General features: G+C 43.5%; 1 protein-coding gene across 1 annotated transcript in view; it reads left to right on the top strand.

Annotated features, from left to right (window-relative positions):
* Window positions 1–378: 378 nt before the first annotated feature.
* Window positions 379–25,985, top strand: part of LOC140121691 (uncharacterized) — a 47,157-nt gene continuing 21,550 nt past the window's right edge. The window contains exons 1-8 of the mRNA XM_072141617.1: window positions 379–532; window positions 740–837; window positions 2,606–2,684; window positions 6,435–6,549; window positions 16,759–16,943; window positions 20,481–20,635; window positions 20,904–21,066; window positions 25,542–25,700. Coding sequence (XP_071997718.1) covers window positions 749–837; window positions 2,606–2,684; window positions 6,435–6,549; window positions 16,759–16,943; window positions 20,481–20,635; window positions 20,904–21,066; window positions 25,542–25,700 — 945 coding nt within the window. The 5' untranslated portion in view covers window positions 379–532; window positions 740–748. The remainder of the gene's footprint in view (window positions 533–739; window positions 838–2,605; window positions 2,685–6,434; window positions 6,550–16,758; window positions 16,944–20,480; window positions 20,636–20,903; window positions 21,067–25,541; window positions 25,701–25,985) is intronic.

Genomic DNA, 25,985 nt, shown 5'->3' with positions numbered 1-25,985 from the left:
TTTGTGATCAGGTTGTAGATGCTTTTAAGCAGGCTGAAAATAGCAGGGGATCAGGGGTACTTTTTTTTGAGGGGGGGGGGGCGGCATTTCAGTTTTTGACTTGGGCAACAAAAAGGTTAGAATTGGTCCTGTGTGCGGGTCCAATGATGCTTCCGATTTATTCTACAGACTGTTATGGAGGGGGACATTAATATGAGGGGGTGCTGAAGGGCAGTAAGGGGGAAATTATACTACTGTACTGCATATGTTATCCTTCTTCCTCTGCTAGGAAGTATGTTCTGGCACCCATTATGTAACATAGCAATGTTTCACCCCCTCCATGAGAGCATTATCAAGCTTTAGAAAGATCATGTAAAACTTTGACTAATATCTTGGAGATCACTTCACAGATGCTGCACCTACTTCTTCCTGGCTCTCTCCTCCCTCCATTACACAGGAAGTGAGTGCATCCCGGCAACCAGCACAGCGTCCTCCCTCACCCAGGAAACTCAGTCACCAGGGCTGCACCGAGAGGAGAGGCCACTGTGTGCTGGTAGTGTATGGCGTGTGATAATGGAGGGGCTCCCGCCGATGCTTCTTTATACTAATATGCTAGAATAATGGGTATTACCTCAGGTAAAAGGTGTGCCAGTACACGGATCTGTCACTAGAGGGCAGGCGTGCTACACCAAATCCCCTGCATGTAGTAGATATATGAATTGTACTGAATGGTCTTATTCAAATTGTTTGTATGTTTTAGGAAGGAAATATGGACACTGCTAAATTCAAAGTGGAAGGAGAATATATCAAGAACCTGCAGCAGCAGATATACTTCCTGGAACTTGAGGCTAACTTTCTATATCCTTCAAGCAATGCGGGCAGTGTAACCTGTTATAGTACACATTTTTGCATATGTTTTAGTGGTAATGGCTCATATATTGTGTTATATGCCCTTTAGACACATGTATGGTGTCATAAGTCCCATTCATGCAAAACAAAGCACATAAAACACAAGAGATATAAGTGTAGCTGGGAAATAAAACCCCCGTTAACAAAACATCGCAACAGTAAATAGTTTGAATAAAGGGCGGGACAACTGCTTGAATGTTGTTTGAAGACTGGCACAGATCCTACGCCGACAGTCATTTATATAGGTGAGTGCCCAGGTTCTTTGACCAATCAAAAAGATGCCTACAATACTTAACCTGGAAACGCTATTATGATTTGGCCAGCTCTTGACCAATCACAGCTAACGTGCCTATCACCAGGCAAATAAAATTAAGCGGGAAGTACAAACATAGGCCATATGAATTCTCCAGTCCCGTATTTACAGGCCGTATTAGCCTGTGTTTACATAACGTTTTTCATCCGTATGTAACCCGTATTTTATACATCCCCATAGACTTCTAGGGCATACGAAACTGAAATACGGGAGAAAATAGGACATGCTCTATATTTTTATACGGCTAGTATATGGTACGGTACACTACGGTGTCTAAAACGGCAATATAAATTTTTGGACGTATTGTCCATTGAAATGAATGTAGCTGTATGTAACCCGTAAAAAAAACGGTACGGATAAGGACGTCTTCATACGGCCATGTGAATGTAGCCTAAGAAATCACCTCAGAAATGCAAATTACTTCACCTGATCCTAAGCCAAGTGCATAATGCAATACCAACAGGCCCATACATCTCCATAATAAATGAATCTATAGGGACTATGACACCAAGTGTCCCCTTACACAGTTAGTTCCAGGGGACCCCTTCATGAGGTGGTATTCCTATCACATTACTCTCGTATATAAGTTTTTTCGAAGAAATATATATATTTACTCAGTACAAATGTTATAAAATAATAAAAGGTTCTACTTCTGGATTCCTGTCCCCGGCGCAGCTTCAGGGTACATTCACACAGCGGTATGCCCGCCGTGCCCCTCCTCCCTCCATAGAGAATAGCGGCGCACGGCCGCACACACGCCGAAAGATAGAGCATGCTCTATCTTTTTGCGGTGTGCGGGCCGGATCGGTGCCACACATGTGTGGCACTGCATCTGCGCCATGCCGCTATTGCCGTCTATGGGGATGTACATGTGGCCGCAAATTTGCGGCTGCATGTACGTCCCTGCAGATGGCCATGTGAATGTGCCCTCAGTCTGTAATATCTGGCCACCATGCGGACTCATGAGATTCACAGACCAAGCACATTCCTGTGTTTTTAGTCTTGTTCTGGTGCTCTTTGCTGCGTCTTATGTTCAGGTTTGGCAGAAGGTGATAGTTGTGGGTGAAACCAGTAGTAGTAGTTGAAATGTTGCAGTTCCACAACGAAAATCACATTTCAAAGCAAATTTTACTAAATGCATGCAATATTAATCATATCTGTTATGATCGATTTTTTTTTTTTTAACATCCGATACATGGTAGACAGATTAAACTGATATGAAATGCAGTTAGCTCAGACGATTGATCAGATGCATCGAGTAGGAAACAGGAGTTAGGTCCACAAAAGACAGTTTGAATAATCTTCTCTAGACTGGAGTCACCACTGTATAAATAAAATATCAAATATGACACAAGTCATGTTTATTCATATCAATTCAGTAGATCCTTAATTCCAGATTCTCACTCGTGAGCGTAATAAAAAGGCTACAGAACTCCAGCCCAAGCTTGCATTGGAAGCAGATAATTTATACAGAAAGCTTCTGGTAAGAGACATGCTCTCTCCTGGACATGTTATTAAGACCAAAGTTAACAAAATATAAATTGGTTTTATATATAAGTTTGGACACCTTCTCATTCAAAGAGTTTTCTGTATTTTCATGACTATAAAAATTGTGGATTAACACTGAAGGCACCAAAACTATGAATTAACACATGTGGAAATATATACTTAACAAAAAAAGTGTGAAATAGCTGAAAATATGCCACCTTTTGCTTTAATTACTGCTCTGCACACTCTTGCCATTCTCTTGATGAGCTTCAAGAGGTAGTCACCTGAAAAGGTCTTCACATCACAGGTGCCCTGTCAGGTTGAATAAGTGGGATTTCTTGCCTTGTAAATGGGGTTGGGACCACCAGTTGTGTTGTGCAGAGGTCAAGTGGATACACAGCTGATAGTTCTGAATAGACTGTTAGAATTTGTATTATGGCTAGGAAAAAACAACTAAGTAAAGAAAAACGAGTGGCCATCATTATTTAAGAAATGAGGGTCAGTCAGTCCGAAAAATTGGGAAAACTTTAAAACTGTCCCCCAGTGCAGTTGCAAAAACCAAGTTATACAAAGAAACTGGCTCACATGAGGACCACCCCAGGAAAGGAAAACCTATAGTCACCTCTGCTTCGGAGGATAAGTTCATCAGCCTCTGAAATCGTAGGCTAACAGCAGCTCAGATTAGAGACCAAGTCAATGCTACACAGAGTTCTAGCAGCAGACACATCTCGACAACAACTGTTAAGTGGAGACTGTGTGCAGCAGCTTACATGGTAAAATAGCTGCTAGGAAACCTAAGCTAAGGACAGGCAACAAGCAGAAGAGACTTGTTTGGGTTAAAGAACACAAGGAATGGACATCAGACCAGTGGAAATCTGTGCTTTGGTCTGATGAGTCCACTTTGTGCAACACAGGAAAGGTGAACAAATGGACTCTACATGCTTGGTTCCCACCATGAAGCATGGGGAGGAGGTGTGATGGTGCGGGGGTGCTTTGCTGGTGATACGGGGATTTAATGAAAATTGAGGTTATACTGAACCAGCATGGTAACCATAGCGGCATGCTATTCCATTTTTGAGTTGGGACCATCATTTATTTTTCAACAGGACAATGACCCCAAACACACCTCCAGGCTGTGTAAGAGCTATTTCAGGTGACTACCTCTTGAAGATCATCAAGAGAATGGCAAGAATGTGCAAAGCAGTAATAAAAGAAAAAGGTGTATACTTGTTTCACACTTTTTTGTTAAGTATATAATTCCACATGTGTTAATTCATAGTTTTGATGCCTTCAGTGTGAATCTACAATTTTTATAGTCTTGAAAATAAAGAAAAGTCTTTGAGCGAGAAGGTGTCCAAACTTTTGGTCTGTACTGATATATATATCATATCATGTATCATATAATGTACCATCAGTGGTTTAAAACCATAGGTACTACATGATTTTGTGGGAACCACAGGGAATGACAATGGTGGCAAACAAATGGCACAGATGCCAGAGGTGACACTTAGAACCCTCTTAGTCAGCACTTGGGCCATCACTCAAGCACTGGGTTAGCCAGACAGATAGACAACTGCTCTCTCCTGGACATGGTATTAAGGCCAAAGTTAACAAAATATAAATTGGTTATATACACTCACCGGCCACTTTATTAGGTACACCATGCTAGTAACGGGTTGGACCCCCTTTTGCCTTCAGAACTGCCTCAATTCTTCATGGCATAGATTCAACAAGGTGCTGGAAGCATTCCTCAGAGATTTTGGTCCATATTGACATGATGGCATCACACAGTTGCCGCAGATTTGTCGGCTGCACATCCATGATGCGAATCTCCCGTTCCACCACATCCCAAAGATGCTCTATTGGATTGAGATCTGGTGACTGTGGAGGCCATTTGAGTACAGTGACCTCATTGTCATGTTCAAGAAACCAGTCTGAGATGATTCCAGCTTTATGACATGGCGCATTATCCTGCTGAAAGTAGCCATCAGATGTTGGGTACATTGTGGTCATAAAGGGATGGACATGGTCAGCAACAATACTCAGGTAGGCTGTGGCGTTGCAACAAAGCTCAATTGGTACCAAGGGACCCAAAGAGTGCCAAGAAAATATTCCCCACACCATGACACCACCACCAGCCTGAACCGTTGATACAAGGCAGGATGGATCCATGCTTTCATGTTGTTGATGCCAAATTCTGACCCTACCATCCGAATGTCACAGGAGAAATCGAGACTCATCAGACCAGGCAACGTTTTTCCAATCTTCTACTGTCCAATTTCGATGAGCTTGTGCAAATTGTAGCCTCAGTTTCCTGTTCTTAGCTGAAAGGAGTGGCACCCGGTGTGGTCTTCTGCTGCTGTAGCCCATCTGCCTCAAAGTTCCACGTACTGTGCGTTCAGAGATGCTCTTCTGCCTACCTTGGTTGTAACGGGTGGCGATTTGAGTCACTGTTGCCTTTCTATCAGCTCGAACCAGTCTGCCCATTCTCCTCTAACCTCTGGCATCAACAAGGCATTTCCGCCCACAGAACTGCCGATCACTGGATGTTTTTTTTTTTTCGGACCATTCTCTGTAAACCCTAGAGATGGTTGTGCGTGAAAATCCCAGTAGATCAGCAGTTTCTGAAATACTCAGACCAGCCCTTCTGGCACCAACAACCATGCCACGTTCAAAGGCACTCAAATCACCTTTCTTCCCCATACTGATGCTCGGTTTGAACTGCAGGAGATTGTACTGACCATGTCTACATGCCTAAATGCACTGAGTTGCCGCCATGTGATTGGCTGATTAGAAATTAAGTGTTAACGAGCAGTTGGACAGGTGTAACTAATAAAGTGGCCGGTGAGTGTATAATGGAATATAGATGGGAATCAAGGCTTCCTCCTGCAGACCCAGAAAGGTCAAGATGTGCTGTGCTGAGCGCTATATAAAGCAACACATTCTGGGCTGCCTGAGTCTACAGGAAGAGCGAAGAGGTGTGAACAAGCCAATCATTAAAGCTATTGGAACACCTGCTCTGACTCCCTCGATTCTTCCTATTCGGAGGGGGCCCTGGAGGGAAGCTGTGAATCTAATCTGCATGCAGAGCAGGAAGTAACAATTTATTAATAAGCTATTGTTTAAATTGCCTTTACCTATAAATAAGTGCTATTTGAGTTGTATTTTTGCCACTTGGTCTCTGAAAGGTTTGCCATCACTGTTCTATGGGATTCTCTTCTGAAAGAAGCTGCGGCACAGTGTATGATCATGGCGAGGGGGTTAATTTATTTCAATAATGGGATCACAGCTAAAGATGTGACCATTGATTACAGAAGTGCTGCCGGCTATGTGCAATTGTATCCCAGCACATACAAGAGACCAGAACACCGTGGTCCCAGCCACATATTACTGTGTACCATGTAAACACTAGGCACAACACAGCACCTCCAAAGCTAAAGTTAAAGGTTCCCTTTGGGTCCAAACATCACAGAAGCCTCAGCCCATCCAGGAACCCTAAATTCATGGCACCCTGAAATTTGCTAACTTTGGGGACCCTTTTATAAAATCGGGGGGTCTGCCTCTACTGTCTGCTAAATTTATCCAGTGGTCCTGAATACATTATTAATTTAATGTATATTAATCAGAGATCTCTTCATCTAAAATGAAGAGATCACGTAAAGTATACCCAAATATTACAAACCATGATGATAGGAACCAGGTTTTACATAAGGATAATGACCACTATGTGTTTTATGCTACTCAGGATCTTCGTTCAGAATGGGAGGGTCTGCTACTGGAAGTGAAGCGCAAAGATGCCCATATACTCATGTTACAGCGAGATCAAGAGTCTCTCAGAGGACAGATCAAACAGGCTGAAGGTTTTATTATAGTTCTCTAAACTGTTTTTTTTTTAATTTTAAGTGCAATATGCAAAATTTTTAAGCCCAACTTTTAACAATTGAGTGATGGCTGGAGACAACTACAATGCGTGTATTTGTTGGTGCTTTCTTAAAAGGTTGAATTGTCAGATGTCACTTGCAAATGAAGATTGCAAGCAAAGAACAAACATACATGTTCTAATTGCAAAAAAAATCATCAAAATTCATTTAGTTTTATCTTTAACCTATTATTATGAAACAAGCCAAAATGTTGCACTTTTACAAACACATTGCAAGTGCATCTGGAGAAAGTATTCCCTGAACATATGTGCATTCTGGGTGCGGTCACACGTTGCAGTTAGAACTGCATCGCAATCAGTTTTGAGTTAGTTTTAGGTGCAGTTTTTACCAGGTAAAATACATGAACTGAAAGAGTGATTTGATTTTAAAGCGGAAACCTGTTCAACAAATGTCATTCACCAGTCTTCCCTATCACAAATCCTCCTTTCTCTGTGATGTATCAGGTGCCAGTCTACTGCACAACAGAGGCTGGAGGTAAAGCTGCAGCCCACTGCTGTCATTAATACAACAGGCTCCAATATTTTATTGTATGTGTTTGTTTGCAGGATGAGTGGCTGCTAATCAAAGTAGGAGGATTGTATGTAGTCTAGATGTCTCAAGTGCCTTAACATTATGTGTATCCTTCATCGAGAAATTCTGCATAGTTTGTAAATAAACAGGCTGCTAAGTGCCTGTTAGTTACAATGTTACTTCTAGGTTTGCTATGGCAAATCTATCTACAGGATTGAAGACAGCTCTGTCTCTCCTCTTTTCTCCTGTTGTTTAAACAGCTGATTTTAAAGGAAATCTAACCTTAAAATCCATTATGATAAACCAGGGACACTTACTCATAGATCCAGGCACCGTGACTGTGGTAATCTTCTTATATTTGATATCCATGGCCTCTTTCCTTCTAAACACAACTTTCAAAATTATGCTAATGAGCTGCAGCTCAGATGAGCTATTGTATTGCCCTCCAGAGCCCTTCTGGTTCATCAGTATAATTTTAAAAGTTGGGTTTAGAAGGAAGGAGGCCATGGATAACAAATATAAGAAGATTACCACAGTCACAGTGCCTGGCTGTATGAGTAAGTGTCCCTGGCATATCATGCTTGTTTTTGACGGTAGATTTCCTTTAACCAGTTCGCGACCGCCCGGCGTGTATTCACGGCGGCGATCGAGTCACGCTGCATGGAGAGGGCTCACGGGCTGAGCCCTCTCCATAGCCGGTAAGTCTTTGCTGCATATTGCAGCAAAGGCTTGCCGGCAGCCTCAAAAAGATAGCGGCGCATGGGCGCCGCCATCTTACCTGGCGATCCGTCTCCATGGTAGCCTCGGGTCTTCCGAAGACCTGAGGCTATTTCGTTTTAACCCATTCATTACAATGTGCTGATAGCACATTGTAATGAATGAGGAGGAAAATCCCCATATACTGCCATACTGTAGTATGGCAGTATATGATAGGATCGTCAGACAACCTAGGGTTAAAGTACCCTAGGGAGTCTGAAAAATAGTAAAAATAAAAATAAAAAAAAGTTTGAAAAAAAAAATTATAATAAAAAAACCTAAAATTTCAAATCACCGTCCTTTCCCTAGAACTGACATAAATATAAATAAACAGTAAAAAACATAAACACATTAGGTATCGACGCGTCCGAAAATGCCCGATCTATCAAAATATGATAACGGTTTTTCAATGCGTTTAACCCCGTAACGGAAAATAGCGCCCAAAGTCGAAAATGGCACTTTTTTGCCATTTTGAAAAATATAAAAAAAATCTATAAAAAGTGATCAAAAGGTCGTACAGTCCTAAAAATAATGTCATTGAAAATATTATCAAATTTTAAAAAAAATGACACCACCCACAGCTCCGTACACCAAAGTATAAAAAAGTTATTAGCGCCAGAAGTTGGCAAAATCAAAAAAATAATTTTTGTACAGGAGGTTTTAATTTTTGTAAATGTATGAAAACATTATAAAACCTATACAAATTTGGTATCCCCTTAATCGTACCGACCCAAAGAATAAAGTAGACATGTCATTTGGGGCGCTCAGTGAAAGACGTAATATCCAAGCCCACAAGAAAATGGCGCAAATGCGTTTTTTCACCATTTTCACTGCAATTTTTTTCCCGCTTCTGAGTACATGGCATGGAATATTTAATAACATCATTATGAAGTGCAATTTGTTCCGCAGAAAACAAGCCATCACACAGCTCTTTACGTGTAAAAATAAAAAAGTTATAGATTTTTGAAGGTGGGGAGTGAAAAATGGACATGAAAAAACAGGAAAGGGCCCGGTCCTTAACCGGTTAACATCAAAGGGCTGATTGTAAAATCCCAAGTCTTGATAAATTTCCTCCAATGTTTTTCTTGTTTCAAACTGAAAGTCCTATAAATGTCATTATTAGAGATGAGCGAACATGCTCGTCCGAGCTTGATGCTCGGTCGAGCATTAGGGTACTCGAAACTGCTCGTTGCTCGGACGAATACTTCGCCCGCTCGAGAAAATGGCAGCTCCCGCCGTTTTGCTTTTTGGCGGCCAGAAACAGAGCCAATCACAAGCCAGGAGACTCTGCACTCCACCCAGCATGACGTGGTACCCTTACACGTCGATAGCAGTGGTTGGCTGGCCAGATCAGGTGACCCTGGGATAGACTAGCCGCTGCCCGCGCTGCTCGGATCATTCTGTGTCTGGATGCCGCTAGGGAGAGAGCTGCTGCTGGTCAGGGAAAGCGTTAGGGTGTTCTATTAGCTTACTGTTAGGCAGGAGTGATTCTCAAAGAACCCAACAGCCCTTCTTAGGGCTACAATAACGTTCTACTTTTTTTATTTTAATTTGCATCTAGTACCATTTTGTGAGGAATTAGCAGGGGGACTTGCTACCGTTGTGTTTAGCTCTTAGTGGCACACATATCCATAGCAAAGACCGAAGTGGGAAAATTTAGTAGGGGTTGGATTTCAATTAGGCACTAACTCAGTGTCATCTCATCTGGCATAGTAGTGTGCTTTGATACTTGGCTAGAAAATAGCCATAGGAGAATACAAAGAGCTTACTTACGCATACAGTAGCGTTCTATATATTTGATTTCTGGTTGATCTGCTGGTGGCTGTACTTTCTGCAGTGCATGTACTAGCCAATTCTGAGCAATTTGTAGTGAGACTTGCGACCGCTGTGTTCTGCGCTTAGTGACGCACATATCCATAGCAAAGACCGAAGTGGGAAAATTTAGTAGGGGTTGGATTTCAATTAGGCACTAACTCAGTGTCATCTCATCTGGCATAGTAGTGTGCTTTGATACTTGGCTAGAAAATAGCCATAGCAATAGGATAGCATTGTTTGGTTTTAAAAACTCAAAAAAAAACAAAAAACACAAAAAAAAAAAAAAAACACAAAAAAAAACAAAAAAAAGTAAAAAAAAAAATAAAGTTATAACTCTCATTTTAAAAATGTTTAACCCGAGGGCTAGGGGTAGAGGACGAGGGCGGGGACGTGGGCGTCCAACTACTGCAGGGGTCAGAGGCCGTGGTCCTGGGCGGGGTGAGACACCACCTGCTGATGAGGGAGCAGGGGAACGCCGCAGAGCTACACTCCCTAGGTTCATGTCTGAAGTTACTGGGACTCGTGGTAGAGCACTGTTGAGGCCAGAACAGTGCGAACAGGTGATGTCGTGGATTGCTGACAATGCTTCGAGCAATTTGTCCACCACCAGTCAGTCTTCCACGCAGTCCACCCATGTCACCGAAATCGCCACTCCTCCAGCTCCTGCACCTCAGCCTCCTCCCCCCCAGTCTGCCCCCTCCCAGGAAAATTTGGCATTTGAACCGGCATACTCTGAGGAACTGTTTTCTGGACCCTTCCCACAGTCACAAACCACTTGTCCGGTTGCTGCTGAGCAATTTTCCGATGCCCAGGTTTTCCAACAGTCACAGTCTGTGGGTGATGATGACCTTCTTGACGTAGTGGAAGTGTGTAAAGAGGTGTCCGACGATGAGGAGACACGGTTGTCAGACAGTGGGGAAGTTGTTGTCAGGGCAGGAAGTCCGAGGGGGGAGCAGACTGAGGGATCGGAGGATGATGAGGTGACAGACCCAAGCTGGGTTGAGAGGCCGGGTGAACACAGTGCTTCTGAGACGGAGGAGAGTCCTCGACCAGAACAGGTTGGAAGAGGCAGTGGTGGGGCCAGACGGAGAGGCAGGGCCAGAGCTGGTGCATCAGCGCCAAATGTGTCAACTAGTGAAGCTCCCGTGGCGAGGGCTCCTGCGGCGAGGGCTAGATCTTCAGAAGTCTGGAGGTTCTTTAAGGAAACACCGGATGACCGACGGACTGTGGTGTGCAACATTTGCCAAACCAGGCTCAGCAGGGGTTCCACCACTACTAGCTTAACTACCACCAGTATGCGCAGGCATATGAATGCTAAACACCCCACTCAGTGGCAACAAGCCCGTTCACCTCCGGCCGTGCACACCACTGCTCCTTCCCCTGTGTCAGCTGCTAGTCAGCCCCCTGCCCAGGACCCTGCCACAAAAACCCCATCATCGCCTCCACGATCCTCCACAGCATCCACCAGCGTTCAGCTCTCCATACCCCAGACGCTGGAGCGGAAACGCAAATATAGTGCAACCCACCCGCACGCCCAAGCCCTTAATGTGCACATCTCCAGATTGCTTAGCCTGGAGATGCTGCCCTATAGGCTAGTAGAGACCGAGGCCTTTCGCAACCTCATGGCGGCGGCCGCCCCTCGGTATTCGGTCCCCAGCCGCCACTACTTTTCCCGATGTGCCGTCCCAGCCCTGCACCAGCACGTGTCAGACAACATCATCCGTGCCCTGACCAACGCCGTTTCTGACAAGGTCCACCTGACCACGGACACGTGGACGAGTGCTGCCGGGCAGGGCCACTATATATCGCTGACGGCACATTGGGTTAACTTGGTGGAGGCTGGGACCGAGTCTGACACTGGGGCTGCTCATATACTGCCGACGCCGAGGATTGCGGGGCCTACCTCGGTCCAGGTGTTTCAGGCCTACTATGCCTCCTCCTCCTCCCACCCCTCCTCCACCTCCTCCTCCGAACTACCATCCGTGGGCACGGCGCCATCAGTCGGTAGCTCTAGGCACAGCAGCAGTGCCGTCGCTAAGCGACAGCAGGCGGTGCTCAAACTGCTGAGCCTAGGCGACAAAAGGCACACCGCCCAAGAGCTATTACAGGGCATCACGGCGCAGACTGATCTGTGGCTGGCACCGCTGAACCTCAAGCCGGGAATGGTTGTGTGTGACAACGGCCGTAACCTGGTGGCGGCTCTGCAACTCGGCAGACTGACACATGTGCCATGCCTGGCCCATGTGTTAAATCTGATAGTTCAGCGTTTCCTCAAGACATACCCCAATCTGTCTGATTTGCTCACAAAGGTGCGCCGCATCTGTGCGCATTTCAGGAAGTCCAGCCCAGATGCTGCCACTCTCAGGGCAGCGCAGCGCCGCCTCCAACTGCCCGCTCACCGACTGTTGTGCGACGTGCCCACGAGGTGGAATTCAACACTGACCATGTTATCCAGAGTTTACCAGCAGCGCAGAGCGATTGTAGACTGCCAGATGTCAACTTCCACCAGAACTGGTAGTCAGGTCAGTCAGCTTCCTCAAGTCTACAATGAGGAGTGGACGTGGATGTCTGATATCTGTCAGGTGCTGAGTAACTTTGAGGAGTCAACACAGATGGTCAGTGGCGATGCCGCCATCATCAGCCTCACCATCCCGCTGCTTGGCCTGTTGAAAAACTCTCTGGTCAGCATGAAGTCGGAAGCTTTGCGCTCGTCACAAGAGACAGGGGAAGAATATTCCCTTGTTGATAGCCAAAGCACCCTCAGGTCTGTTTCTCAGCGCATATCGGAGGAGGTGGAGGTGGAGGAGGATGAGGAGGAAGAGGAGGAGAATGTTGGTGAGACACAAGAGGGGACCATTGTTGAGTCCTTTACTGTTCAGCGTGTATGGGCAGAAGAAGAGGAGTTGGAGGAGGAGGAAATGGACAGTCAGGCCAGTGAGGGGAGTGAATTCTTACGCGTTGGTACTCTGGCGCATATGGCAGATTTCATGCTAGGCTGCCTATCCCGTGACCCTCGCGTTCAAAGAATTTATTCCACCGATTACTGGGTGTTCACTCTCCTGGACCCACGGTACAAGCAAAATCTTTCCACTCTCATCCCTGCAGAGGAAAGGAGTGTGAGAATGCATGAATACCAGCAGGCCCTGGTGCACAAGCTGAAACAGTATTTCCCTTCTGACAGCGCTAGCGGCAGAGTGCGTAGTTCTGCGAGACAAGTAGCGAGGGAGAGTAGGCGAGCAGGCAGCTTGTCCAGCACTGGCAAGGGTACGCTTTACAAGGCTTTTGCCAGCTTTATGTCACCCCAGCAAGACACTGTCACCTGTCCCCAGTCTCGGCAGAGTAGGGCTGATCTTTACAGAAAGATGGTGAGGGAGTACGTAGCTGACCATACCATCGTCCTAAATGATCACACAGCTCCCTACAACTACTGGGTTTCAAAGCTGGACATGTGGCACGAACTGGCGCTGTACGCCTTGGAGGTTCTTGCCTGCCCTGCCGCTAGCGTCTTGTCCGAGCGGGTTTTCAGTGCAGCTGGTGGCATCATCACCGATAAGCGTACACGCCTGTCGACTGACAGCGCTGACAGGCTGACGCTTATTAAAATGAATAAAGGCTGGATTTCTCAGAATTTCCAATCTCCACCAGGTGAAGGAAGCTCAACCTGAATAATTGATCCACTCCTCCTCCTCCTCATTTTCCTCCTTCTCCTCCTCTTTGTACAGTAAAGCAGAGGAAAATGGCTATTTTTTGACAGGGCCCACTGGCTCTTGCTATAGTACTTCATGCATTTAATTTTTCTGGAGGGCCACCTACCCGGTCCTCTGTTTGAAACAATTTTTGTGAGTGCCACATACAGGCACTCAATCTATTCCATTTTACTGCAGGGCCACCTACCTGCTCCTCTGGTTTGAAACATTTTTGGGACTGCCACATACAGGCACTCAATCTATTCCATTTTACTGGAGGGCCACCTACCTGCTCCTCTGGTTTGAAAAATTTTTGGGACTGCCACATACAGGCACTCAATCTATTCCATTTTACTGCAGGGCCACCTACCTGCTCCTCTGGTTTGAAACATTTTTGGGACTGCCACATACAGGCACTCAATCTATTCCATTTTACTGGAGGGCCACCTACCTGCTCCTCTGGTTTGAAAAATGTTTGGGACTGCCACATACAGGCACTATCCAAATTAAATTGTCTCCATAGCAGCCTCCACACGTTGTCTCCATTGCTACCTCCAAAAGTCGTCCATATAGCTGCCTCCATACATCGTCCCTTTATCAAACGAGGTGTGTCAGGCAGAAATTTGGGTTGTTTTCATGGATTCCACATCAAAGTTGTTAACTTTGTCGCCACCCTGCTGTGTTATCCACAAAATATACTGGCAAACTTTTACCATTTAGGGATATTATTTCAGCGCTTCTTGCGCATCTGTTTACATTCCCCTCACCCGGCATATCCTAAACTTATAAGAACGCTACTACACTTGATCTTATACAAAAGGTTCTTAGAAGTGCTGTTTGGGGAGTAGCCTAGAGACAGGGGCTTGAATTGGCGAAAGCTCGCCTGGCAGCGGAGCGCCAGCTCCATGCGCATCATGCGCTTCTTGCGCATCTGTTTACATTCCCCTCACCCGGCATATCCTAAACTTATAAGAACGCTACTACACTTGATCTTATACAAAAGGTTCTTAGAAGTGCTGTTTGGGGAGTAGCCTAGAGACAGGGGCTTGAATTGGCGAAAGCTCGCCTGGCAGCGGAGCGCCAGCTCCATGCGCATCATGCGCTTCTTGCGCATCTGTTTACATTCCCCTCACCCGGCATATCCTAAACTTATAAGAACGCTACTACACTTGATCTTATACAAAAGGTTCTTAGAAGTGCTGTTTGGGGAGTAGCCTAGAGACAGGGGCTTGAATTGGCGAAAGCTCGCCTGGCAGCGGAGCGCCAGCTCCATGCGCATCATGCGCTTCTTGCGCATCTGTTTACATTCCCCTCACCCGCCATATCCCAAACTTATAAGAACGCTACTACACTTAACTTGGTGCAGGCTGGGACCGAGTCTGACCCTGGGGCTGGTCATATACTGCCGACGCAGAGAATTGCGGGGCCTACCTCGGTCCAGGTCTCAAAGGCCTACTATACCTCCTCCCACCCCTCCTCCACCTCCTCCTCCTCCGAATTACCATCCGTGGGCATGGCGCCATCAGTCGGTAGCTCTAGGCACAGCAGCAGTGCCGTCGCTAAGCGACAGCAGGCGGTGCTGAAACTGCTGAGCCTAGGCGATAAAAGGCACACCGCCCAAGAGCTATTACAGGGCATTCCACATCAAAGTTGTTAACTTTGTCGCCACCCTGCTGTGTAATCCACAAAATATACTTGCAAACTTTTACCATTTAGGGATATTATTTCAGCGCTTCTTGCGCATCTGTTTACATTCCCCTCACCCGCCATATCCTAAACTTATAAGAACGCTACTACACTTGATCTTATACAAAAGGTTCTTAGAAGTGCTGTTTGGGGAGTAGCCTAGAGACAGGGGCTTGGATTGGCAAAAGCTCGCCTGGCTGCAGAGCGCCAGCTCCATCCCAAGATCCAACTAACATAGTTGCAGCACCTTTAATCTACTACTAGTTCACTGCCTCCATAATAATAATAATAATAATCTTTATTTATATAGCGTCATCATATTCTGTAGCGCTTTACAAATCATAGGAAACAAATACAAATGTAATGTAACAGAGCACAACATTTGTATGGAACAACAGGAGTGAGGTCCCTGCTCGCCAGAGCTTACGGTTTATGAAGATGATGGGGTAACACGAGGTAAAAGAATATTTAATGGTCAAGCCATTCTTCTTAGGGAATAGAAAAAAATATAATAAATGGAATTGCTGTCGCTTGAACCACTCAGCCGTCATCTTATATACCAGGTCCAGGGTGAATGGGACTGCAGAGAAGTCTGGTGCCTGTTGGTTGCTGGATAACAGATGGGAGGACGACACAGGACGGGTTAGTAGAAGAGTTAAAACTTCATGCAGTTAATGAGTGTTATAGGCTTGCCTAAAGAAATGGGTTTTAAGAGCACGTTTGAAACTTTGGAGGTTAGGTATTAGTCTGATAGTCCAGGGCAGAGCATTCCATAGAATTGGTGCAGCTCTAGAGAAGTCTTGGAGACGCGAGTGGGAGGTCCGCACTAGGGTAGAGGTTAATCTAAGATCACTGGCGGATCTAAGAGCACGGGTTGGGCGATAGACTGAGATAAGAGAGGAGAGGTAGGGGGGTGCAGCATTATACAGAGCTTTATGGATGAGGGTTATTATTATTTTAAACTGTATTCGAAAGGAGACTGGCAGCCAGTGCAGCGACTGGCATGAACTGTAAGCATACATGGTCCCCTTATCAAACGAGCTGTGTCAGGCAGAATTTTGGGTTGTTTTCATGGCTTCCATGTTAACTTTGTCGCCACCCTGCTGTGTAATCCACAAAATATACTGGCAAACTTTTATCATGTACCGATATTATTTGAGCGCTTCTTGCTCACCTCCTTTGGTTCCTCTCTGACACCCATTGGTTTGAAGCCTGAGTCCAATTAGGGTATGTCGCCATGCCACTCTCTAGCCTGCTGCCGCTGCCTCTGCCTCTGCATGCCGTCCCCTATAGTGTCAGGGTCAATTATTGGATGTTTTACATGCTATCTAGCTTCATTCTGTCACTCTGTCATGGCCATGCTGTTGCCCATAATTTCGGCATAATGGTGCGATTAAGCAGCCTCAGAGGCATCCATGCATGCTGCCCCTGCTGTTTCCTGTCCATTTCCGTGGTGTTTCCATCCTTTTCTGAGGTTCCCAGGTGTTTGGCCAAGCTTCCCTGTGCAGAGCCTTGGTCCCCTTGAAAAATGCTCGAGTCTCCCATTGACTTCAATGGGGTTCGTTATTCGAGACGAGCACTCGAGCATCGGGAAAAGTTCGTCTCGAATAACGAGTACCCGAGCATTTTAGTGTTCGCTCATCTCTAGTCATTATCTTTCTGATATTTACTGTAGATTCCTATTCTAAAGAAAAGCAGCAATTGATTGAGGATATAGTTCAACTAAAGAAAGGGAAGGAGCTCTCGGATCGACATTTGTCTCAGAAGGAGATGGAGATACTACTTAACAAGCAGGAGTTAGAATGTGAGATGGTCCATATAACCAACAATGACCAGAAAATACTTACATTACAGACACAGGTATGTCATACCAAGTATCATCTGCACTTCCAGAACACATGCACACCCTACATATTTATGGGAGCTCAACACAGAAAATGATTATTGAGGCATATTCAGTTATGAAGGGCTTTCGACATGTCTTTCCATTATTTATAGTTTACTTTTTTTCGTCTATTAGTAACAGAGGGATGACAAAAGATGTGTAAAGGTCTATGGGGAACGGAATGCCTTATGCTCTACTTCAATATTTATCTATAGGTACACTTTTATATAGCACTGATGAGTACTGGTCATAATTGAAATATTGAACTTGTGATCACTTATACCATACACTGTACTACAACTGTTTTGCAGTATATGGTAAGATTATTATATCACTATTAGGCACCTTGCCCATAAACCACGTTGAAAATCACACGACTTTGCTCAGTGCGAGTTTCAACAGATTTTGGTGTTCAGTTTTTCTTGCGGATGCAATGCTGCAATGCAATCTTGTGCAAGTGTAATGCGATTTTGATCTGTTTTTCTTGTGTTTCAAAAAAAAACATAAGACGCAAAATTATTCTTAAAGGGTCCTTGACCATACAATCATTTGGTGTGATGCTTGTGTGAAGCATATATGTTAGCAAAAGACAACAAACATTATGTGAACCGTTTTTTAATTTTGGAAAACACATAAATTATCCACTTGTGGACATAAAGGCAAAGTTTAAAATTTTCAAACTGGCTGCTTAAAAAAATTGCTAATAAACTTAGAAAAATATAAAGTGCAAAATGGTACATACAATACACAACTGCAGAATCACATTTAATGAAACTGAGATACAGGGGTAGAAGGAGAATCAGAAGGGCGGGATATAGTTCAGATAGTGGTGGGGGACCAATATGGGACATGTGTCGGTCCTAGAAAAGATGTTGCAGTGGTTATCTATATTCTATTGGCCCATGCATAAACCTGGCAGGAGGTGCTGGTAGCATCTTTTCTGATCATCAACTGTAATGCATAGGCCAAAAAACATACTTAGTTCAGTCAATGCATTCCAAACCACCCTAAAAAAACAACCAAAAATACTTGCTCAGTTTGGTACCCGCAAACTTTTGTCCCAGTCAGAAGGAAGAAAAATTTCCGTCCATGGTTGCTTCTTTTTATTTCGGTCATGGTAGTCATTGACCTTGATGTCCCAGAGGTCAGGATGCACATGGACCATTGCAATCAATTTCTCCACGTCCAGGGTCATGGCAAACCCTCAAAATTTCCAAGAATTGCAAAAGGAATGCCAGAGCAAATGGTGCCAAAATGTGGCTCAAGAAGCCTAAATCCACTTTCTTGTTTGGTTTCACAGAGGTGATCGGTCAACATAATTCATATTTTTTATGAAATCTGAGTGCAATGCGATTATTTTTTTCAGGCACCTGGAGACGCAAATGGGCGTTTTTTTCCCCCCCGGACTCGGATCAAAACAGGACACTCTCTACTTTTGATTCATCGCAATGGAGACGCCCTGTGGGAAAAAAATTGGTTATGTGTTTAGATTGATTAAACACTTACACTATGGGGCACATTTACTAAGGGCTTTGCGCCAGTTTTCTGACGGACTTTGCACATTCTTTTAGGTGTAAACTGCTTGCACAGTTATTTAAGTAGTGTCTGCGCCACTATTATGTTGCACCCTTTTGTAACACAGCTGCAATAGCCACCATGCGACACAAATTAGGGGGTATTCTGGGGCTCAGTCGGACCGTGCATCAGATTTAACATGCAAAGTCTATTGCAGACCCTATATTAAAGGTGCACTGCAAAAAAATTGGTGAACTCTGTCAGACCAGTACATGGAAGCGTGGCGCTCGTTCTTAATGAATCTGTCGCACCCAGCATTATACACAGACAGAGCACTTTTAGTGCAGTTTCCCACATTCTTAGTAAATGTGCCCCTATGTGTCAGAGTTCAATGCGATGACGGATCTCATTGGATTTGCACAAGAAAAAAGCTTATGGGCAAGGGACTTTAAGCGAGGGCTGGGACGAGGCATTTTGGTGCCCTCGGCAGACAAGCACACATGCACCAAGGGCAATTCATAATTTATTTAGATAGCAGAGCATTTAGGTATATATATATAGCCCTGCACATCCCCCCCCCCAGTATATAGGTAGCCTCAGCACATGCCCCCCATTATATATGTAGCACCAGGCTCTCAGCAAATGCTCAGCTGTATATAGGTAGCCCCCACACATGCCCCAGCAATATATAGGTAGCCCCCACACATGCCCCATCAGTATATGGGTAGCCCCCACACATGACCAGCAATATATAGGGAGCCCACACACATGCCCCAGCAGTATATATGACATAGCCCCCACACATGCCCCAGTATGTAGATAACCCTCACAAATGCTCCAGTAGTATATAGGTTGCCTCCATGCATTCCCCAGCAGTATATAGGTTGCCTCCATGCATTCCCCAGCATTATATAGGTAGCCCCCACACATGCCCCAGCAGTATACATGCAGGACAGCCAAAATAAATTTTAAATAATTAATTCTCACCAACCTGCGCTCCCTACAACTGGCTCAGGGTTCCCAAGATTTTCTGGCGCAGACGCTGACGTCATTACATAGGCGATGGTGTCTGGGTCATATAGATGAGTCCTCTTTCAGACCCAGGTGCCATCGCATAAGCAACAGTGTTGGTACCTGGGTTGGACAAAGGGTGCATGCAGCGCACAGAGAGTGGGAGGCGACAGTAGCACCCTAGGTGATCGCCTAACATTCGCCTATCCCTCGTCCCAGACCTGATTTAAACAAAATCTACCATCAAAATCTAGCATGATGAATCAAGGACACTTACTCATAGATTATAGAGAAGGAAGTGCTCACTGCACAAGTGGTGCGGGAGTATAGAGAAGGTGAGACAGCAACAGTCTATAAGCCAGATCACAGAGGGGCTAGGTTAGCATAATTTTAAAAGTTGATTTTGGAAGGATGGAGGCCATGGATAAGAATACATAGTCATGGTGTCTTGATCTATGAGTAGGTGGCCTTGGTTTATCATGATGGATTTTAATGGCAGATTTCCTTAAAGACATCACAGACTTACAGTCTATGAGATAATAATGGTATAGCTCTTGTAATCTCCCTACAGGAGAGCCATTCTGATAACTAAAGTGAAAATACTCTCTTAGATTTCATTATATGGTAGTTTTGGAGGGACATGGTAGTTTTTTAGAGATTCTGAGGGGCAACCTCACAAACGTGATTGTATTTTGGAATCTAAACCCCTCAAGAAGTGTATTAAAAAGTATAAAGAACTCTTTGATCATTTATGGAATATGTGCATTTTGAAGGAGAACCCATTTACATACTACTTGAATTACATGTAACAGAAGGTTGTTAACGAAGATATTCCCTTTTTAGACATTTACTGCTTGTCCTAACATACCACATTTGACATGACATTTTTTTATTGCAGATTAGAGTCTTGCCAGTTTCATCGTGTAAATATTTGGTGTACTTTTTGTAAGTTGGTGTAAGTTTGTCTTTTCCCTTATTCTGAGCAGCTGAAGCAAAGAATAGAGCAACAAAAAGAGATGGAAAAACAACTGACACAGAAGAGAATGGAGCTGCTGAAGGTGAATGCAGCTAGGCATGAAATGGAGGAGAAACTGATCAAACACACAGCAGTGACTCAGAATCAGCTCACACTAGACTTAAGGTACACAGAATTATGGATAATCTACAGCAGAGGTGGCTAAAGGCTTGCTGTACATGCCTACTTTTTTACGGTATATCCTTCTAGTCCTTTCTAGCGGGTTTATTTTTGTATTGAGAGATTGTTTATCCCAAATGACCACTCCCATAAAGATCTACACCCGTCCAGATAATGGTGGCTATTAATCTGCACACAAGTTTTCTGTAAATGAAACTGTTATGTTGCATGAAAGTAGAATATGTGTAAAACATCACACTATTTGGTTTTGCAGAAATGAAATAAGTTTCCTACATCAACAAATTCGAGAGAAAGATCTGCTGTCTGAACAGGAGCGAGTCCTGAGACAAAAAATGATAAGTGACAGTGCAGAGCTGACCACTGAAAACAATGGATTGCAAGCTCAACTGCTAGAACTTACCAAACAACTGGAAATAGTAAGAATTATTCTTGTTTTAAATGAAATCAGTGAAGATTGGGTTTCTCACATAACACACAATACTACCCAGTTCTGTTTTCATCTCTTGGGGGACATTTATCAGACGCAGGCTTATGATAAATATTGCATCTTATATAAAAAAAAATAATAATTTCCAGAGGAAATAGTTAAGTAAATGTTCAATTTTTGAAGAGAAAAAGAGTTGGCTTTGTATAGTGCTCTTATTTGCATCTCTGATGTAAATTAAGTAATGTGGAAATCCACAATAAATAAGCACTGTCTTTTTTTTACGTTTTTCACATGAATTTGTGTTATATATGTGTTTGTGATTTGGATTATTATTTGGTGTTTTAGCCTCTTTTTTCCACTCTGATAGCAAATTCTGGAAAAATTGGCATGAAATCAGCAAATTACAAAACTTTTTTGCAAACTTCATGCAGATTTTCACAAGTGTAGATAAACTTAAAATGCACAGGTAAAAATGCAAGTTTTAGCAGAGAAATAACATGTCCATTCATTTTCTGCATTTTGGCGAATGCAGGAGCAGTAGGTAGTGCTCCACTTGTTGATCTACACCCGACCAATAAAGGTTGTGCACTCCTGATTTAGGAGAATAGCTAGGGAAGTGCATAGGGACTGTCCTCCCTATATAGGACTAATGAGATCCCTTCTATTATTAGGGGCACCTCTCTCTAGTGTATAAAAAGGTACCAAAATATGATAATGCTTAAAGGGGCATGTCCTAATGAACAGGTTTTACAAATCACAATCATTTTAGTGACACTGTAATACAAAGGGAAAATCCACACGGAAAATATTATAGCTACGTGTTCAGTTAGCCTTAAGCACACAAAAGTAGAACTTTGCAGATTGTAAATGTTTTGCTTCTTCCCCTTATGTTCTATGCTTTAGATAATATCAAACCAGATAGAAAGACAACAATTCAATTCCCTTCTTTGTCGTTTACAAAAATCACAAGCAGGCAACATGCACAATCGCATAGTGGTGACATAAAGAGGGTATTCTGTGACATGGAAATTTACAGCAATAAAATTTTATCATAGTGATGATGTTTTCAATATGGAACTGACAAGGATGATTCCAGCATCAGATTTCATAGTTAGTTAAAGGGTTATTTTTTTTTAAGGGCAAACATTTAGGAGGATTTGGAGCTCTAGATCCTTATTCACCAATGGTGCAGTGTTGCATAATTTCATATGATCCCAGAATCCTCTAATACTAACCAAAAGATTACTGATGTTTTCAGCACATGCACATTTCCCCAATTAATTGGGGCTTCTCAATTTCCATGTAAGTTAAACTTTAGTCCAGTCCCAGCTGACTTATTTGAATAAGTATCAACTACAGTGTTATAGATAGATAATGGATCTTCCTGGTGATGGTCTTCACCACAACTACAGTTTTTTTCTTTCTTTTTTTTAATAAAGCCAGTGCTCTAAAGTCAGTTGTTGTTATTGGTTTAGAAAATGCAACTATTGCTCCATTCTTGTCACACTCTGAACTCCCCCAATTTACAATGCCCCTATTTACCCTCCTTATTTCACCCTCTAATCATATAATCACCTTTCTCTGATCACCTGCAACAATTCCCTTTCACCTCTGCTCAGAGCTGCATGCGGCAGAGGAGAAAAGAAGAGGGGGCCTCTGCCATATATTATTGATGTACCGCATTATATACAGGCAGTCCCTGGGTTAAGTACAAGATATGTTCTGTAGATATATTCAGGTATTGTGATATAGAGAGTAGCAAAAACTTGGTATCTTTTAAAATTTTCCAAATCACCTCTGCTGCAAGTTTCCTAGAAAATAGCAGTGTAGCATGATGCTCTTTCAGGTCAGAAATACAATCCAGATGTATTTCTTCTTGCTCAGGAACATTACATTGGTAAGCTGTCCTTCTTTCACTCATTGCTCGGGCACATCATTATATAGGAGGGGCAGATACACTTAGGTGTTCCTAGCATTCTCTGCTTCTCGACTCCCACTCACATTGACCTCACAAGTTGCCAGGCAACAGATGCAGGTTTAGAATATGAAATATTTGATGAATTTGGCTGACTCATGGTTGTCTGCATATTTTACTGCTCTATGTCAGCTATGGAATTACAAAGTTTTAACATTTTTACTTGAATCAATACCTGTGATTCTTTTTTTAGAATTTGCTTTTAATACATGTGATTCTAAATTCATGAATGTATATATGAGCCAAAGTTATAGATCAGGGGTGCACAACCTCTATCAGTCTGAGGCACCACATTATCATACCACTCAACTTCAAGGAGCATCACTACCATAGTAACAGAACCTTGGATGTTCCAAAAACCACAGTACAGCACAAATACCACCCAAGAAACCAAATACTGCATTTGTACAGTAACTACTACAGACCCCAGAGCAGACTAAAAATACAGTACACAAAACAGACAATAATTCTTGAGATCCCCCTTCTCACAGCATAATGTATAATACTGGAGACCCCACTGCGGACCCATACAGGAGAACCCAGAACAGACCTATAATACGTGTGGCCCCTGGAGCAGACCTGTAATACTGAAGACCCTGGAAACAGACGTATAATAGCGGGTAGACCCAGAGCATACGCATAATAGTGAAGACCCCTGGAGCAGACGTATAATAGTAGAGACCCCTGGAGCAGACGTATAATAGTAGAGACCCCTGGAGCAGACTTACAATAGTAGAGACCCCTGGAGCAGACGTATAATACTAGAGACCCCCGGAGCAGACGTATAATACTAGAGACCCCCTGAGTAAACCCTTAAAAGTGAAGACTACCAGAGCAGACCTTTATATGTGCAAACTCCCAGAGCAGACGTATAATACTACAGACCACCTGGGTAAACCCTTAAAAGTGAAGACTACCAGAGCAGACCTTTATATGTGTAAACTCCCAGAGCAGACGTTTTAAAATAGAGAATTCCAGAGCAAACATTACTAATGGAGGCCCCCAGAGCAGATATTTATACTGGAGATCCCAAGAGCAGATAATAGTGGAGACCACAGAGCAAAAGTATAATGATAAAACCCCAGAGCAGATGTATAATAATGAACCGCCCAGAGCAAGTGTATTATACTGGAGACCCCCTGGGCAGACGTATAGTACTGGAGACCCCCAGAGAAAACTTTTAATAGTGCGAGCAACCAAAGAAGACCTTTAATAGTAGAGACCACCAGAGACAAAAAAATAAAAACACTCGCCTCTCCAAGCTCCTATTCATTTTCCGACTTCACTGCTCAGGGTCCTGGCGTTGGTTCTTTGTACCAGTTTTATGACCCAACGCAGTACAGGGCACGAGCGGGGAGTACAAATCAGCTGTCATGTACTCACACCTTGGGTCTCCTTTTGATGTGGGTGTTGCAATGCCTTGGGTCGGCACATAGAGCCAGCATCAGAAGCCAGGGCAGAGCAGAAGATACTAGCAGTGGTGAGCTGCCATAATTGATGGCAGCGTTCATTGGCCTCAGCAGGCTGCAGTGTGCTAGCTGCAACCTGAGGCTCTCTGGGCTGCATTTTGGCTACAGGTTATGCAGCCCTGTTATAGATCAAAATACTTTTTACTCATCCAAAGATATAGTAAAATTAATTATTTGCATTCTGCTGTTGTATATAGACAACAAAGGCTACATTCTGCCCTCCATTTTAAGGATGCTCCCCAAATACACTACTTTATGCTCATACATTGGCAGCAGCCAGTGATTTCTGCTGCTGATGTTCCGGGTGTCTCCCATAGTGTACGGAGCTAGTGTACCCATTGTGTACTGAGCATGTATTGTTTTTCCCAGGAGGAAGCGGGATGATACAGTGGGTGTACTTTATCAATACATTTTGCTTGGTGGGTGTGCCATATATAGTTGGCAGAAAGAGGTCAAAAGGATACCTCCATCTGCTAGTACAAGTGTATGTGCACATTTCTTCTACCTGGCTATAGGGATTTTCACAGATGCCTTACTCAACCACCTTTTCACATTTCACTGTTTTTACACTGATCAGATTTTTGTCAGTGAAAAATATAGCACAGATTTCTAAATGTTTTCCATGGAAAAGCGGTAAAAAAACCCCAGACCTGTAAATGAGCCCTTGCTAAGTTGCAATGTGTTAAACTCAAGACCAGGGGTAAATCTACACATTGCTCATATGTTAAATCAAAGTCTTTGACCCATTTTCCCAGTGGTAAAGTAATAGGGGTCTCCAATTACATGTCCTTCTATACATTGATCGGTGTGTGTATAGGGACATTATTTCCACCAACAAAACATAAAAGTATGCCTAAGTCAGATGTTCAGACAGTTCCGTAAGCACAGACAGGCATTTTATGTTCATAACAAAACCAGTGACCTACCTCATGGACAGAGCAAAAGGCACCAGAAATCACAACTATCTGCAATTTAGTTTTAATAGGATTGAAATTAAAAGAACTGCATGGATTATTTCAGCAAAAAGCACTGAAGGAAGACAACTATACTCACAGTTCTACTAGTGTGGCTCAACTTCTAAGTGTCAAAGACAATGAGGAACAACTTGCCAAGCAGGTCCAAATACAGAAAGCACTTCTTGAAAAGGAGAAGGAGCATTTCAAGGATTTGATTGGGCAGGTAAGTTTATCTCATGAAAGACATTGCGGGCAGCTGGTCATTTAGATTTGTTCTTAGGTTGAATTTATATATCGGAACAGATATATTGTGATTTTAATGTTTTTTCTGTGTATGTAATGCTGTAAAATAAAGTTATTTTGCATATAATCATATTAATATATATTACATTACATCAACATGTCTTTATCATAGTACAATGCATGACCATCTATCATTGTCTATCTTTTAGATAACGTATATACTCGAGTATAAGCCGACCCGAGTATAAGCCGAGACCCCTAATTT

This window comes from Engystomops pustulosus, chromosome 3 (genome assembly GCF_040894005.1).
Source record: "Engystomops pustulosus chromosome 3, aEngPut4.maternal, whole genome shotgun sequence".
NCBI lineage: Eukaryota > Metazoa > Chordata > Amphibia > Anura > Leptodactylidae > Engystomops > Engystomops pustulosus.
Note: the sequence above shows the minus strand (reverse complement) of the source record. Positions and strands in the feature narration are given on the sequence as shown.